This window comes from Ascidiella aspersa, chromosome 4 (assembly GCF_963924565.1).
Source record: "Ascidiella aspersa chromosome 4, kaAscAspe10.2, whole genome shotgun sequence".
In the NCBI taxonomy this organism is placed as follows: domain Eukaryota; kingdom Metazoa; phylum Chordata; class Ascidiacea; order Phlebobranchia; family Ascidiidae; genus Ascidiella; species Ascidiella aspersa.
Genome location: NC_139450.1, coordinates 28,300,254 through 28,315,182, shown reverse-complemented (window position 1 = coordinate 28,315,182; position 14,929 = coordinate 28,300,254). Strand labels below are relative to the sequence as shown.

Genomic DNA, 14,929 nt, shown 5'->3' with positions numbered 1-14,929 from the left:
AGTGAGATATTTGTTGCTGCTTCATTGATAAAATTCGCTCAATCGATGGTTCGTAGCAATTATATCTAAGTCAGTCACCTTTCCAAGTCAGGTTGTTGATAAATTCACAGTTTTTTATAATACGAATATTGCCTTTGAAACAATTGATTGCAAACAAGGTGATATCGACTCTGCGTTGAGTTACCCAAGTGTTGTGTTATGGCCATCCAACGCAAAATATTCAGCTGGAAATATACGCTGCGAATCTCTAAGTGCTCTAAAATTTACATATAATTTCTTTCCACAGTAGTTTGATTACGGCCACAGAATTAGAATTCTGGGAACTGCCGGATGTAAACTAAATTCTTGGCATCGCATTTTCGTTGAAATCAGTTCATTTGCATACTGTTATAAACCGCATACCTTTTTGCATACAGTTTCAGTACGACAAAACCGGTTGATTCATCCTGGCGCGTCACGAGATTTAATCTGTTTCCGTAACACAAGGAAAACTATATTTTAACGCATGGCTGGCCAACTGGCCTGACATGCGACGTTATAACAAGCCGTTAAAACGAACGAAGAGCTCCTTTGAGTTATTCACAGAGGCCGGTAACCCAAAACGACATCAAAGCGCAATGGCCCCATTGAAATGGCCGCTGGCGAGGGGGCAATTGTGGGTAATTGGGGTTCGCGGGGGGCACTCGGAGATTTTTTCGGTCCCAAATTGATTTAAATGTCATAGTTTCTGTTCGCCAATTTTCGCCACAATTTGTGTTTGATGTTGGATGACGTCACTAAACTGGGTTCGGTTTTTGGTGCCTAATAAGGCGAGATGGGTCGGGTTTATATTTTGCAAACTGCCCGTAAATCGCCATTCGTGCATCTGGAATTGTTCGGGACAGCGATATGGATTATTTCTGCTCGATTCTTTTAACGGTTACATCGGTTTTGCTCATATCAGGTGTGTTATTGTTACAAAAGGAAATGTTAAGTGCAGGCCAGAACGTAAGAAGTGAATAAATACAACTAGGGGCAAACAGAAATACCAAAATAAATGTATGCATCCTAAAAAAGCGTACAACTAACACACAATTTTTATTAATTTGATGTATGTTTTATGATCGGGCTACAAATTTACGGCGTCCTAAACGTACGATGGATTAGGCTTAGCGCAAATTTCGTAAGCCTATAAGGGCAGTAATTCAGTTGGGGATGAATACGTTGTTCATTGGAATGCAACGGTATGGCTTTTACACAAAAACTAGCGTTCTCCAAAGAATAGACCATGTGTTTGTTTATCGAGTAAGGTCACTTAGAACTACTATTAGAGGCCCGAGTCCGACGTTCACATGCGCAGTACGTGATTTTCAAACTGACATGGCCTCCAACTGTAGATTATAAAGGTGGAACAGCATATGGTGGATATGTATTAGGAGTGGAGTATGTATTTAGGAGATTAGGATTCCACCCCTGTAAGTGGATTGCTGAATATGCACCGTATTTAGTTACGGTAAATGGCGGAATACAGGATTTAGAGTCGGAGCCGAGCTGGAAACTCGTGATCACACATGGGCCGGCGTCGGACTCAGCTTACTTTTTTGGCCAGGGTCGGACTCGGGAGTCGGATTCGGGTTTTTTCAAGGGACTCCTTAGCCCTAGTTTGTGTTACACGTAAAACAGATGCAAAAGTTCAACAGGTGTGTCTGTCGTTGTAAATGCTGATTCCTTATAAAGCATTTCAGGCCGCGTTCTGACCAGTTAAAATACGGTTGTAGTATTAAAGTCAATGCTGTCACACCAGGTAGCAATATCAAAACTAGCTCAATTCCGGGATGACATTGGTAATACTGAATTGCTTTACAATTATTATATCGGTTGGCACGGAGTACTAAACATTGGACATCCAAACTGTTAACCGCAAGGTACCTCACGTTTTAAATCTACATTTCTACTACAGGTTGCGATGGCAGTGTGTGCAAGTTGTGCACCGCCACGACCAACCTTGCTGAGTGCTTTCTGAACTGGAATTGCGGGATTGGTAACGGGTGTTATTCGCGCACATGGCTGCATCTCGGCGCCAGATTTTGTGAGTAAAGAAACTTTGTATGTAGGCTATAGGAATTTTGTAGCTTTCTATCACGCACAAAGAAAAACACTGATTGCATTGTACTACTGTATATTAATTACCCGAAAATTGCCTTCTACTTTTTAACAGGAAAAGGTTTATTTATCTTTGAATTTAAATTGTGCTACAAATATTTGTTTTATAAAATATTATGTCTAAATTTTGTATTTTTACAAAAATTTCAAATAAAACTTAAACTGTGTATATTTTTCAGTTGTGACGCAAATCAATAGGCTTAAGACAAAAGTACACAAATAGCAAAAAATACACACGAAAAGAGTTTTAAATAACTGATACTTATATAATATTACGAATTAAATTAACTCGTTATAAGTTTTAGAAGCTCATGTGCAACCTATAAAAAGAAGGTAATATTGCCTATGAAGCAAATAAAAAATGGATTTATTTTGTCATGGTTAACATGCAAAATCACATACAGTCCAATAGTAACGATTCATCCATGACTTTTGAGATATAGTTTCTTACGTTTGCAAAAGTTAAATGCATAGTTTATACGCAAATGTCAAAAGATTAGACTGCAAAGATTAGGCTAAAATATTTCCTTCCTGGCAAATCACTGCCATCGAATGTCGGACACGCCAGAAAAATTATGACGTATAACAAACTAATTTAAATAAAACAGTAACCAAATTTATTGCCGCGGGCTAATAAGAGTGTAACATCGTCTTGAAAGCAAACCAAAAAAATAGAGGATTAAGAAATTTGCCAGGCGGTATGAGACCGTTTGTGGAAAATTATCTTTGATTGAAGCTTAAAAAAAATATTTTTCTAAAGTGTGTTTTCACGGCTTCCTTAATCATTCGGTGAATGAATTCCAATGTCCGTTATTGAACAACTTGTTTAAAAGGTTTTGCCTTAATGCGTTAATAAGCCTAACAGTGAAGTCGCTAATGCAGACAAAGGCAATTTAAATGCCATGAACACCTAATTTTAGCGCAGTTATTTATCAGAATGACTTAAGTCCAAGTCAAATCATTGGTCCAAAATACCTCAGTCAAGTCAAGTCATTTTGGTCGAAAGACTTAAGTCACTTAAGTCCTTGAAAAACTGTGACTTAAATCCTCTCAAGTCAATAAATCATTACAACACTACAAGTACTGATACTTCCTATTAGCATCGGGTATCGGCACCGATCCGATATTGCCGAATATCCTAGAATGCGCCATAACAAACATTCCAATCTTACTTAGATCAAAAAGGCTGCCAGACGTCGACCATCGTCGATTGCCAGAAGAACGCTGAACTATTTTGCACATTGGACAACTCGCTTTCGTGTTGCCAGTCGGACTTTTGCAACCAGGCCGACCCGTTCGTCAACTGGCGTAAGTTAACTTGCAACAGCAAAAAATGCATATATATATCCAAGTTGAAATATATATCCAAGAGGCTTTACAAAGGCAAGAATGTTGTGGCCGAAAACTGCGGTTTTAAAAAGGAAGTCCGATAATATCAGACAGGAACGAGGGTATACGAGGTCGTCAAACTGTTATATGCATATCCAGTGTCGAGTTTATTATCAAGATGCTATTAATTGTTATGTATGGGTGGTCAAAAACATACAATAATTTACAAGCATATAAATTAATGTCGATTTTTAATTAGCCTATGGAAGGGCGCCAATAGCCGTATTCTGTTAAAAACCACTCACTCATCTAGTTTCGTGGTGGCAAATTCGATACCAAATTTTGAATTTAACCCGTTTTAATCGAACTGATTCAGTGTTTTACTTTCTGTAGCTCACAACCAGACTTAACTTTTAGTTTGTCAACACCCTCGAAAAACAACGAAGAGGTCAACAGCGAAATCGCATACATGGTTCTTCCAACTTTAATAATTTAACCTGGCTACGGAAGAACCGCTACCGGATCGGTGGGCCATACTTGTAGCATGCGAAATTCCATTTCTTACTGAGATACCAAATTAATAGAATCACGTCTGTGACAAGAGTATTTGTTGCAACCACCACTTAGGCTACGCGATTGTACTTGATTATAATCATGGCTCAACAAATAGCTTAATAAAAGCCATGATTACTTTTATTTTCTGATAATGAACACAGTACTAGGGATGTCTAATAGTTAGGATTGCAGCCGACACCAGATGCTAGTGGTGGGATTGTTGCTGGTCCGATACTGTGATGGTATCGCTGCCGATCCGGTGGGCTACCACGTTTATGAATTTCAGACATGATTTTAATCCAACCCAGCGATTTTCTACCTTAAATGGTTAAGTTATTAAAAAACAGCAGATTGACAACAAAAAGTAATTCAACGCACAAAGGTTAAGGCGAATTTTGACTTATAGCAACAAATACGTTAGAACTTTCAGCTTCATCTATTTTGCTGTAATAACGAAATTTGGTCGGAAAGCGAAACCTTTTGTGCAAAATATCAGGAATCGGCATCGGAACAAAATGTCAAGTACCGGTCATCGCAGCAAAGTACTATATAAAATTAACCACCTTGCTTTTCCCTTAGGTCCAAACGTGCCCCAGGGAATGGTAGTGTCGTCATTTGGTCCGACAACAATGACGCTGAAGTGGGCTTACCAGTGCAACAACGTCTACACTTACCAAGTGGATTACTATAAGGTCGGAGACAACATGAACGTGCAATCGGTCACCAACATCACTGGACAGGAGGTGAGGATTACTGGTTCGAATCCCAGTCAGATAGGTATTTACTTAAGTTGAAAGGTTTTCGAATGAACGAAGTTTTGCCGTGTCGGTTCTTATTTTTTTTCCAGACGCCCTAAAATGTGGCATTTTAGCATTCTTGCAAAAAAGTCAGGCCTTTTTGTTCATTTCACGGTTTCAAGTACAGCGTATCATTTAACTGAGTGACAGATAGCACAAAATTGAAGATAGACTCTATAACAGGGGTTCTTAAACTGGGGTCCATGGACCCCTTGGGGGTCCGTGAACTAATTTCAGGGGGTCCATGAAGGCCAAACTGAAATATCAGTGTACATTTAAAAAAAATCAAATTAAAAAAATATTTTAACTAAAAATAAAACGTTTTACCATTGAATGTTAGACTCCTTTTACTTAAATCATCAGCATATTTCTGACAGGATATTTGATTGTGACGTCATTTTTTAAATTTTTTTGCCTACAGGGGTCCACGCGAAGCAAAAAATAATTTTATGGGTCCGCGGTGAAAAAAGTTTAAAAACCCCTGCTCTATAAGGATATGTTAGGTTTTGCCAATAATGCTAGAGTTCTATAGATCCGTTACACAGTTTAACTTTTCGCATAAGTTTGTGAGCGCCTTTATAGGCTGCAGAGTTTACATTTTCCTATCAGCCCTGTTAATTCTCGTAATCCTTTCGCACACAATTTTGTACCTAAATGTTCCGATTGCCTCAGTTTTCAGTACAGTGCTCAATTGTAAACGTACAACCTTGACACAGTGTCAATACCACTGTAGGCTAACTGTTCAACACCTCAAGGTGTTAATTATTGCTCTAAAATTAAATGGTCAGAAAGTCAAACTGATAAGAACTCTGGAGCATAATGGTTGGAGGTTGTAGTAAGACGCAATAAGAATATCAAAGCCCATACAGAAGTAGGTATCATTTTGAACGTTAAGAACAAGAACTCGTTCCACCTTTTATAAATGAGGTTTGGATATACTTCTGTCACATGAACTGATGGTGATGCAAGAATTTATCGAAACGTCGATTTACTCGACCTTTTTGGCTTTAAGGTGCATTATCAAGCTTACATAACAGATCGATACAGTTTTCGTAAGAAAACGTACAGGTCTTATAATATCTCCATACGTGTTTGTGATGATAGAAAACTACGCGCTATGGTGTTAATCAGGTTGTATGTTTATTATATTCAGGTCACAGTGCCAGGATTGGAATCGGACGTTTCCTACTGGTTCGAGGTGCGATCCGTCCACATGGGGCGCTTCAGCGCAAGCGCGAGTGTCCAGCAGAAAACCATTAACCACACATGTGAGTGGCATGTAAACCTATTTGATTTTTTGGTGCGATAATGCAGTGTTTTAAACCTTTTGAGCCACGGAACACTTTATGCGTTAAATAATTTTTGCGAACACCAAATTAAACTTTATATATAATAATGCATTAAAATATTCCACACAACAAAGCAAGTTTGTTCAGTTGTTTCTTAGTGCGATATCTGGGCCTGTTTTGAAGAGCACAAAACTTATTTTAGAAAATAAAAACTGTTAATAGTGGATGATTACTTTCATAAATTTAAAGTTGCCTAATTCTATTGTGCTATAAACTAGAACATTATCAAAATGGGATAAAACTCACAAGATTTTTTCATTTAGTAGTACAAATATGGAAAAAAATACATTTTGGGGGGCTACTTGATCCACCTCCAACCTGGATCCGCCCCTGACTCAAAATAATGCAATTTACTTGTCCCTTTTTGGTTTAAAGCTATTCTGGCGTGTGCCTTAACGACCAACGCTACAGTTTTCGACCTCAATGCGACCTCGATGCAGGCGTGCGCCGCCAACGAAGAAATGTGCGGTACGACCCTCCACTACCCGGTCGATGGTGGATCGACGTGAGTTACATGTGCTGTTGGTTACGTGTGTTTACGCATGTTAGCTATTTGGTGAAACATAAGCTCTTGTACTTCAAATTTGGATAACGAACTTGGATTGTTGATAATAATTTTAATTTATTCAATTGCTTTAGGGATTACAACTTGTGGCTATTACTTTTCATTGTATAAAATTATTTTTTTTATTCTATAAATTATATTCAAATTATTGTATAAATTATATTCCTTCCTAAGATACATTTAACAATCCACAAAAGTTTGGCGCCCTTAACTCTTAACTTAAAATTAGTCTAAATTAAAATTTTAACGAAGTGTTTGTTGACCTCTTTAGCGGTCTACATTAGTTCACCGTTCTTTTATCTGGTTAAACAGGTACGCGATTCGTAGCTGCATGACCAGGGAACTGTGCGCCACACTGGAGTCGTCCAACAAGGACTCGTGCCGACCTGGAGTATCGGGTGCCTTATGCCACTTCTGCTGTTCCACGTTCGCCTGCAACATTGGCCACGGCATCACGACAGGTAAGAGCTTTTTTTGATTTTGCAAGAATGAGAGTTGTTGGTACAATAGTGCAAACTTTACGGAAGTCGTTCTTAACCATTTTAGCATCGTTACTCACTATAGCAGTGGTTCTCAATTAGGGTGCCATTTTTAACACCCAAGGGTGCCGAGAGATATTTCAAATTGTTTAGATTTCCAATATTTGCTCTATTGGTGAGCTTCTTGATACTATTTTTTGTGAACGATAAAAGTGCCTGAAATTAAAAAGGTTTTTTCAACCGTGTGCACAGTTAATGTGTAGTTTCAATCTCGTTTATTGTAACGTTACAGTTAACCACTCAGCACAAATATGAGCAAGGGTTCCGCGAACTGTTTATAATTTCTGTAGGGTGCCGCAAGCCAAAAAAGGTTGCGAAACACTGCACTATAGAGAAGCGATTATTATTAAACTGCGTGCAGCAGGACATTATTGTGCCACGAGAGTTTTTGAGGGTGCGGCGAACATTCTTGCACTTAAAAAATCCTATTTGTATAACTACAAGGCATATAGCTAAACCTGCACGACTTGAATGCACTCTTTATAAGATGACAGACAATACGATATGATTTATCTCCTACCTTACAGTGTAGGTTTGTAGGACAATTGGTAAATTTTAATTCTATGATTTTGTAAAAGCGTTTGGCGCTTAAATTATTTTCCTTTTTTCGGGGCAGGCTGAAAAAGTTAAAAAAGTATTGCTCTAGAGATTTATTTTCAATAATGAAGTTATGCACTGGAATCAGTTAGTCACCGGCAACACTAGAGTGATCTAGTAATTTGCATCTAAACGAACATGAAAAACCCCCAAAATTAAAAATTATCCGATAATAATACCTACTTTTTTCAAAAACGGCATCTAAGTAACTTGCACTAATCCAACAGTTACCTATTTTAAGTATTATGTAAAGGGAGACAGCCTATTATGTTAATTCCATCAATTACGTTAAGTGAAAAATAATAATTAATTTAACATTTTTATTTTTAGTACACATTAAAAATCCTGGTAAACCGTTATTGTTAAAGCAAAACTCAATAATATTTTCCAAAGTAAGTTGTTATTTAATAGTAAAATCTATTAGTTGACAAACTCTTTTTATCTAAACCACAAACTTTTTTCCTCCTCAAGTAATAATTTGCTTTGGTTTGAAATGTATTTAGACGAGTTTACCTTTAATCGTGATGATTTGAAGCAGCTTATTTCTTCAAAAGTTCACGCGGTAAACAAATTAAAATTGCAACACGGCAGCGCAATATCTGTGACGACTTCCAAAACAGGTGTGCGAAATTTCCCCAAAACTTTCCGCATTTCGACTTTCCTGAACTTTCCGTATTAAAGATGTTGATGTAACTAAGCCCGGCCGCACACGTTCAAAGTTTAGACATTAGACATGTATTATATTATCGTTTATTGGAACGCCTGACAAAACAACCTCGGGCTTGGAACTTTGCCTGCTTTGGTGTAATCGATGAATTATATTCGATTGGCGTATATTAAAAAAGATAAAAACAACAAAACCAAAAAGCAGTAATGAAAAGTGTGATCTGTCCAGTTTTTGGTCATATCTTTATTTTTATGAAAAACATGACTATAATGCAAGGTAACCTTTAAAAAAGTTATCACAGGCGAATATATTATGGGAAGCTGCGTCAAAGAAATTCTGTAGGCAGACTGAAGCACTTTAAAATAATCTTTGTATATGGCCGTATTTGTCCTAATTCTAAATAGAGAAATCAGGTGGCACTGTATAAAGACAAATTGTATTTGATTCTCGACAAGCTTTCGCACAACCGTGCTTCATCAGGTCAAAGTAGAAATGAAAACAATTAAAATGCACGTAAAACTTTAAAATAACTAACTCTAAGGTGTTTTGCTTGTCATTTCGACCACCGTATATTTTTGTTTCAGCAATTCGACCACAAAATCCACATGGGTCCTATATTATGTGATCTAGTCCTGCTATAGTAGTAGGCTACTCACCAACCTTTAAGACGTACATAAAATTAAAACCGGGTGCCTTCTTAGTAAGGCTATTACCGGAAATCGCCAACACAAATAATCCGGCCCGCGACCTATTTCATAAACTGGGCACGAGGTCATTATTCATATTTTTTAGCTATTTCAACTACGAAAAAGCAAAAAATATTTTGCGCTTTGCGTTAATCTTGTTCCTCCGTCGAGTGTAAATTGCAAAATACCCTAGTTTTATCCTTGATTAACTGTCGTTGCGGTTATAATAACATGCGTGAAGTATACCAGTTAATATTTAACGGCCCTCAGAGACCTTTCTTAGTTTGGTTAGGCCCGCGACTAGAAAAAAGGTGCCCACCCCTGGTTTAAGGCATTTATACGCGCGGCAATACACCAAGTGCTTTCGTTACTCAACATCAGTAGTTTATTTATAGACCTCACGTGCGACTTGGAAACAGGTGACTCGAGGATTGAATGCGGATGGGAAGGCATCGACGAAACGACCTGTTTGTCAAGGTTGTGTTGCTACCGACCAAACACATCAGCAACGTACGACAAGTGGTGCTATCACAAGAAAGGTAAGAGCGAGACCTTACTTGCAAAGAGAACGGAAAACACGACCGACCACGAGGCAAAAGCTGTTGTGCTTTACAATTTATTGGATAACCTATAGTAATTAAACCTTATGAAATAATATAGTTTGCATTATGTTGGCTCTATATAGACAAGACTCATCTCGTCGCACTGTTTTAATGAAATTTGTTAAAAAGTCCCTAAAAGTTGCAGCACCAATAGTTTTTCGGGTTTACCTCAGAAAGGCGCAGCTTCTAATGCGACCTTTGCCAGAAAAAAAAACGAAAAACGATACGTTCTCTTTTTGCAGCCATCTTGAACGCCTCCGGCCAAAACCAATATACGTCGGCCTACGTCATCCCCACAGAAATTTCTAGAACCGAGTCGATCGATAACGGTAATGACCTGAAATGCAGCAGCAACACCCGCTAACATTTCAAGGCAAAAAAAGGAACAACAAATATGATTTGATTTCTAGAAACAAAATTTAGGCTATAGGTTTCTTTCAGATTTTAAAACCATTCAAAAAAAGTTCTTTTTCTAACGTTTACTGGCACGTACCACCTATAAGTGGCTTTTTACGATGGGTGTGTACTTGATCGGTCGAAAAAAATTAATGAAAAAAAAAAAAAAAAAACTAGCAACGTATTTGTCAGAGTCGCTGATTTCAGATTTATAAGTCGATGAAATGTGGCAAAAACAAAATAAAACCATGAAAATATTGTTTGGAGCATAATGGTTGGAGGTTGTAGTAAGACGTAATAAGAATAGAAAATCTCATACAGAAGTAGGTAGCATTTTGAACGTTTCGAACAACTGGTTAAAACGTTTTTAAAAATGATACCTATACTTCTGTATGGGCTTAGATATTCATACTTCGTATTAAAAGTATACCTTCGTTAAACTTGGAGGCCAAACAGCGCAATAACCTGTGCCACATTTTATTAAATCACAACTTTGGAAAACGGGGCCGATGTTTAAACATTTGTATAGCACAAGTAAGCATCACTTGTGAATCTTTCTAGGAACATACGCTCCCACTTCGACAATCAGTCCAACAACAACGACTATCGATGGACCCCTAGTGGCTGGATTGAGCAGCTGGCTGATCGTGGTCATCGTACTGGCGATACTGATACTTATCGTCATTATCGTGATCGTGGCGTGTTGCGTGTATAGGAGGAGACGGGAAAAGAAGAGTGGGTATTACGATGCAACAGCAACTTACGCCGTAAGTTGTGGAACAAACACTTCTTCTTAAAATGACATTTTCTTCCAGATAGATTCTCTCTTTCTTACTTTAACTTAGACAAGTGATAACTAAACTTTAACGCTCGGTATGTTACTTTAACTATAAATACAAGTGACTTAGGCCTACAGAGGCGGATCCAAAGGGAATCACAAGGTCATGTCCAACTTAAATAATATTTCTTGCTAGCTTCAACTAAGTAATCGTAACAATTTGTCGTCTACTTCGATTTTGTGCCATGTTTTGCCCTATTCAAGGAAATCTTTTTAGTCTAAAATCGGAGCATATTGTTTTAAAATTTTCTATTTGTGTCTACAGCCAAATCGCTGTGTGGACTCAAACTGTTTTAGAAATTTGAAATGAAGTCACATGTGTGGCACACTGCTTCATTTTTTTATCGCGAACTAAACGTGTTTGGACTGACACATAACCCAAAAGTAACTTTCCATCGTTATAATCGCCCTTGGATATTTAATGTGGTGGATAAGGTTTTCTGAGAAGCGTTTTAGTAGCACACACGCGTAAGTGATGAAAAACCTCACAACAGTAAATCCACATGTTTTTTTGTCTTTGTTTTGTAATACTTTATGAGTACCAATACAACCTATCCAGTCAAATCTTAGCTATCCAGTCAAATCTTCTTTTTGTAAATCAGAAAACCTAAAAACTGTTCTAAAGCAATACCAACTCTAAAGTGAAACAACGTGAACGAAGTTAGAAAATTTACGCGCTTTAAAAAGTTGCAAAATCAAAAGGCGGCTTTTATCCTATTGGATCACTGACGTTAAATATTGTTAGAAGTGAAACACTAGAAGTTTCAGCGGTCAGCGTCCACCAGAAAGCAGCAAAAATGGCTTTGAACAAAGTTGGCAAAACATATTTTTTTTAACAAGCAACTTTAGCCGTTTGCTATTTATTGTTGCAAAAACAAGTCATTTTGAAATGGTTTACTCCAAGTTACAATATTTGCAAAAAATTACAAGTAAAATAACACGCCTTTTGTCATAGCTAGTCCGAGTAATTTGTATCAAATCAGAAAGTTAAGGTATTAAAATGGATCATACGATATTAAACGAAATTTTAATTAGCAAAAAACAAACACGTATCAATTCGAACAAACTGTGTTACAAGCAGAACTTGGGTGAAAACTAATTGAATTTTCTCAAAAATATTGAATGAAAACACCCCTTTGAAATGAAAACACAATGGCTCAAGTCATATATTAAAGTCAATCATTTAAAAGAGTGACTTAAGTGGACGTAAGTAAAGCAATTGACTCAAGTCAATACAACACTTGAGCCATCTTCGCACATTTAATCATAAGTACACCGAAAGCCATCGCAGACTAGCTTCACCAACAGTGATCTAAGCCCGTGTAAAGCTGCGATTTAACCAAAGATTACAGCTTAGGTATCATAGTACACCGAAAGCCATTGTAGACTAACAAGAAGGGCTATATCACTGTTGTTGAACACCTATGTGTGTTTCTTTCATATAGTCATACGCTTAAGTGTTTTCTCGCCTTGGCAGATCCCTCACAAGAGACGCACTCGAGGGGTTATTCCGACCATCTCGAGAGAGGCCAACGAATCGGTCGTGACGATTGAAGAGCTCCCGTGACGTCACAAAGGCCGCGCGCGAGATGTTTCGGCACTGCTGCTGCGACTCGCTTGTTGTTGTCTTCTTTTAATTTGTCGGGACCTTGTTTAAAGAGTTTATTCGCTATGTTTTGAGATTTCGGGTTGTGAGTTGTACAGCGTTTTGACTGTATTCTGATCGTAAATAGTATCAAAAGCATTGTAGAGGATTATTGTTGGTTTAACATTGAATATTTTATCATATTTTAAAAAAGAAAACATAGTTTATTGTACGATCATGCTGTCATATTTAGAACAGCGCTTTTCAATTAGCTTCTTTCAGACTTGTTTTTGGAGGGGGGATGTGGAATAACAAATAATCGACTATACAATTTGACATATTTTGTTATGGAATTAATCTATTTGTCGTTAATTCTTGCACTCCAGAAACATAAACACTCTTCATTTTAAAGATCCTATTTGACAAGATAACGGAATTGAATTTGTTTAAAGTCAAAAAGTTGATGAAATCTTAAGAAAGGTTGATAAAAGTTAATGTTTTTTAATATAGTTTTGTTATTTTGCGTGATGCCATATTTGTTCGATATTTTGACTCACAGCGATTGCGTAATATACACACACTTTACGAATATATTGTGTTACATTGTATGCAGTTTTCACATGTAAACAGTTTATACCTAAACAGTTTATAGCACGTCAGTAAACCTAAATCCGGCTTGTTTTTAAACTTTTAAAACAAAATATTTCAAGACCGCACACTGTAAAAAGAAATTTGTAATCTAATACTAAACACTTTGCCGGTAGAAACCATTCGGCAAGGAAAAACCCTAGAAGTTTTCTAAAAAATGCAGCAGTTGCGCTTTGCCATTTACCCGAAAATAGAAGGCCAACTTTTTGTGGCAATTTGTTGACGCGTAAAAACATCAAGTATATTCTCCTCAAATGCGTCGCAGCTTAGATTAGCCCAAAGATAAACGTATAGGCAAGGCGCGAGTAGCTTCATAACAGGGAATCATTCGCCGCATTGACCGCTTCCAGCCGGTTTGACGTTCTCGCCAATTTTCTAAACCTTGACACTTGGCCGTGGCTGGCTGAAAAACCGGTAATAACTGGAAACTTTTCAAGTTTCGATATTTTTTTATCGTTGTTATTCAAATAAATTCAATAGTTTCGTGTTACATTGGACAATAGCCTATTTCTTTCGCATTAAATTATGTGTATCCCTGTTTTTGAACATACAGATAACAAAGTAAAACTTAAAGTGACCTGATTTGCAACTTAAATTTTACCATATTTCAAACAAATATAAATAACAAATGGTTTCAAAAAAATTCACGAGTTTGTTATACAAACCAAAGTAAAAATGTTCCTAAACGGTTGCTTATTTAAGTCCCTCTTTTCCGGTAAAAGTGCAGTGTGACAAGAGTCGGATTTACCGTTAGGTAAATAAGTAATAATAAATAATTCCATAATAAAAACTCCACAAAAGGGTATCATGGTCTACTGTAAAGCTTTGCCAAGGCTAAGAAGGGTATTTAATAACTTTATTACAAAAATTTATCGCGCAAACTTAGGCATAATAAGTTTTCGTAAGGTATTATTTTGATTTTTTTTTGTTTTTTTACCAGTTAAAAACATTAACCAATGGCCACTTGCAGGTTATTTTATAATTTTATTACATAAATTTATAGCGTAAAACCTTGGCATAATATTTTTTTGTAACGTATCATTTTTATTTTATTTTTACTTCACTTTTTACCGGTTAAGCAACGAAAAGGCCATCAATATACGGTAAAATACAGTAGCCTACATTTTTCCTAGAACACAGAACAGAAAAAGAGCACAGCCAAACTTTCGCAAAGATATATAACACTAAACCAAGGTCCTTCCGATATTCACAACGCCCTGTTATCCGAGGGAGTCCACCTATCTTCCCCCGTCATACGCAGGCGGTACAAGGCGGGCGGCGCGTTGGCCAAGTTCAAAGCCATTACATATTGCCACGAAATCGCACATGCCGCCCGCTCGCCGACCTGTTGTCACAATCGTCAGCACGCGCGCTCTTACGCAACAAAACTCTCGCGCTTTGGCACGCGCGTTTTGGCCCCGGGCAAGTTAACTCGAAGTCGTGACGTAGGCTACGAAAACGCGCAAGGTCGACTTCTCGGATCTCGTAAGTTAAAAGAATCGCCTCCTTGCCTGGCACTCGACTTGGGCCGCGAACGTCTTGTGATGACTTTTTTCGAGGGCTTAATTCGCGCCCTTTGGCCAGAAGGCTCGATCGTTTACGGGAAATGTCGTGGACGAGCCGCATTGTTTTTG

The 14,929-nt window shown here is 37.6% G+C and overlaps 1 protein-coding gene across 1 annotated transcript; it reads left to right on the top strand.

Annotated features, from left to right (window-relative positions):
• Nucleotides 1-879: 879 nt before the first annotated feature.
• On the top strand, nt 880-12,969 carry LOC146157310 (uncharacterized). Its single transcript, XM_083388165.1, has 10 exons — nt 880-943; nt 1,940-2,068; nt 3,319-3,450; nt 4,606-4,769; nt 5,977-6,091; nt 6,548-6,677; nt 7,050-7,198; nt 9,622-9,765; nt 10,786-10,991; nt 12,540-12,969. The coding sequence occupies exons 1-10, from the start codon at nt 889-891 to the stop codon at nt 12,627-12,629; spliced, it is 1,314 nt and encodes a 437-aa protein (XP_083244291.1). The 5' UTR covers nt 880-888; the 3' UTR covers nt 12,630-12,969.
• Nucleotides 12,970-14,929: the final 1,960 nt, after the last annotated feature.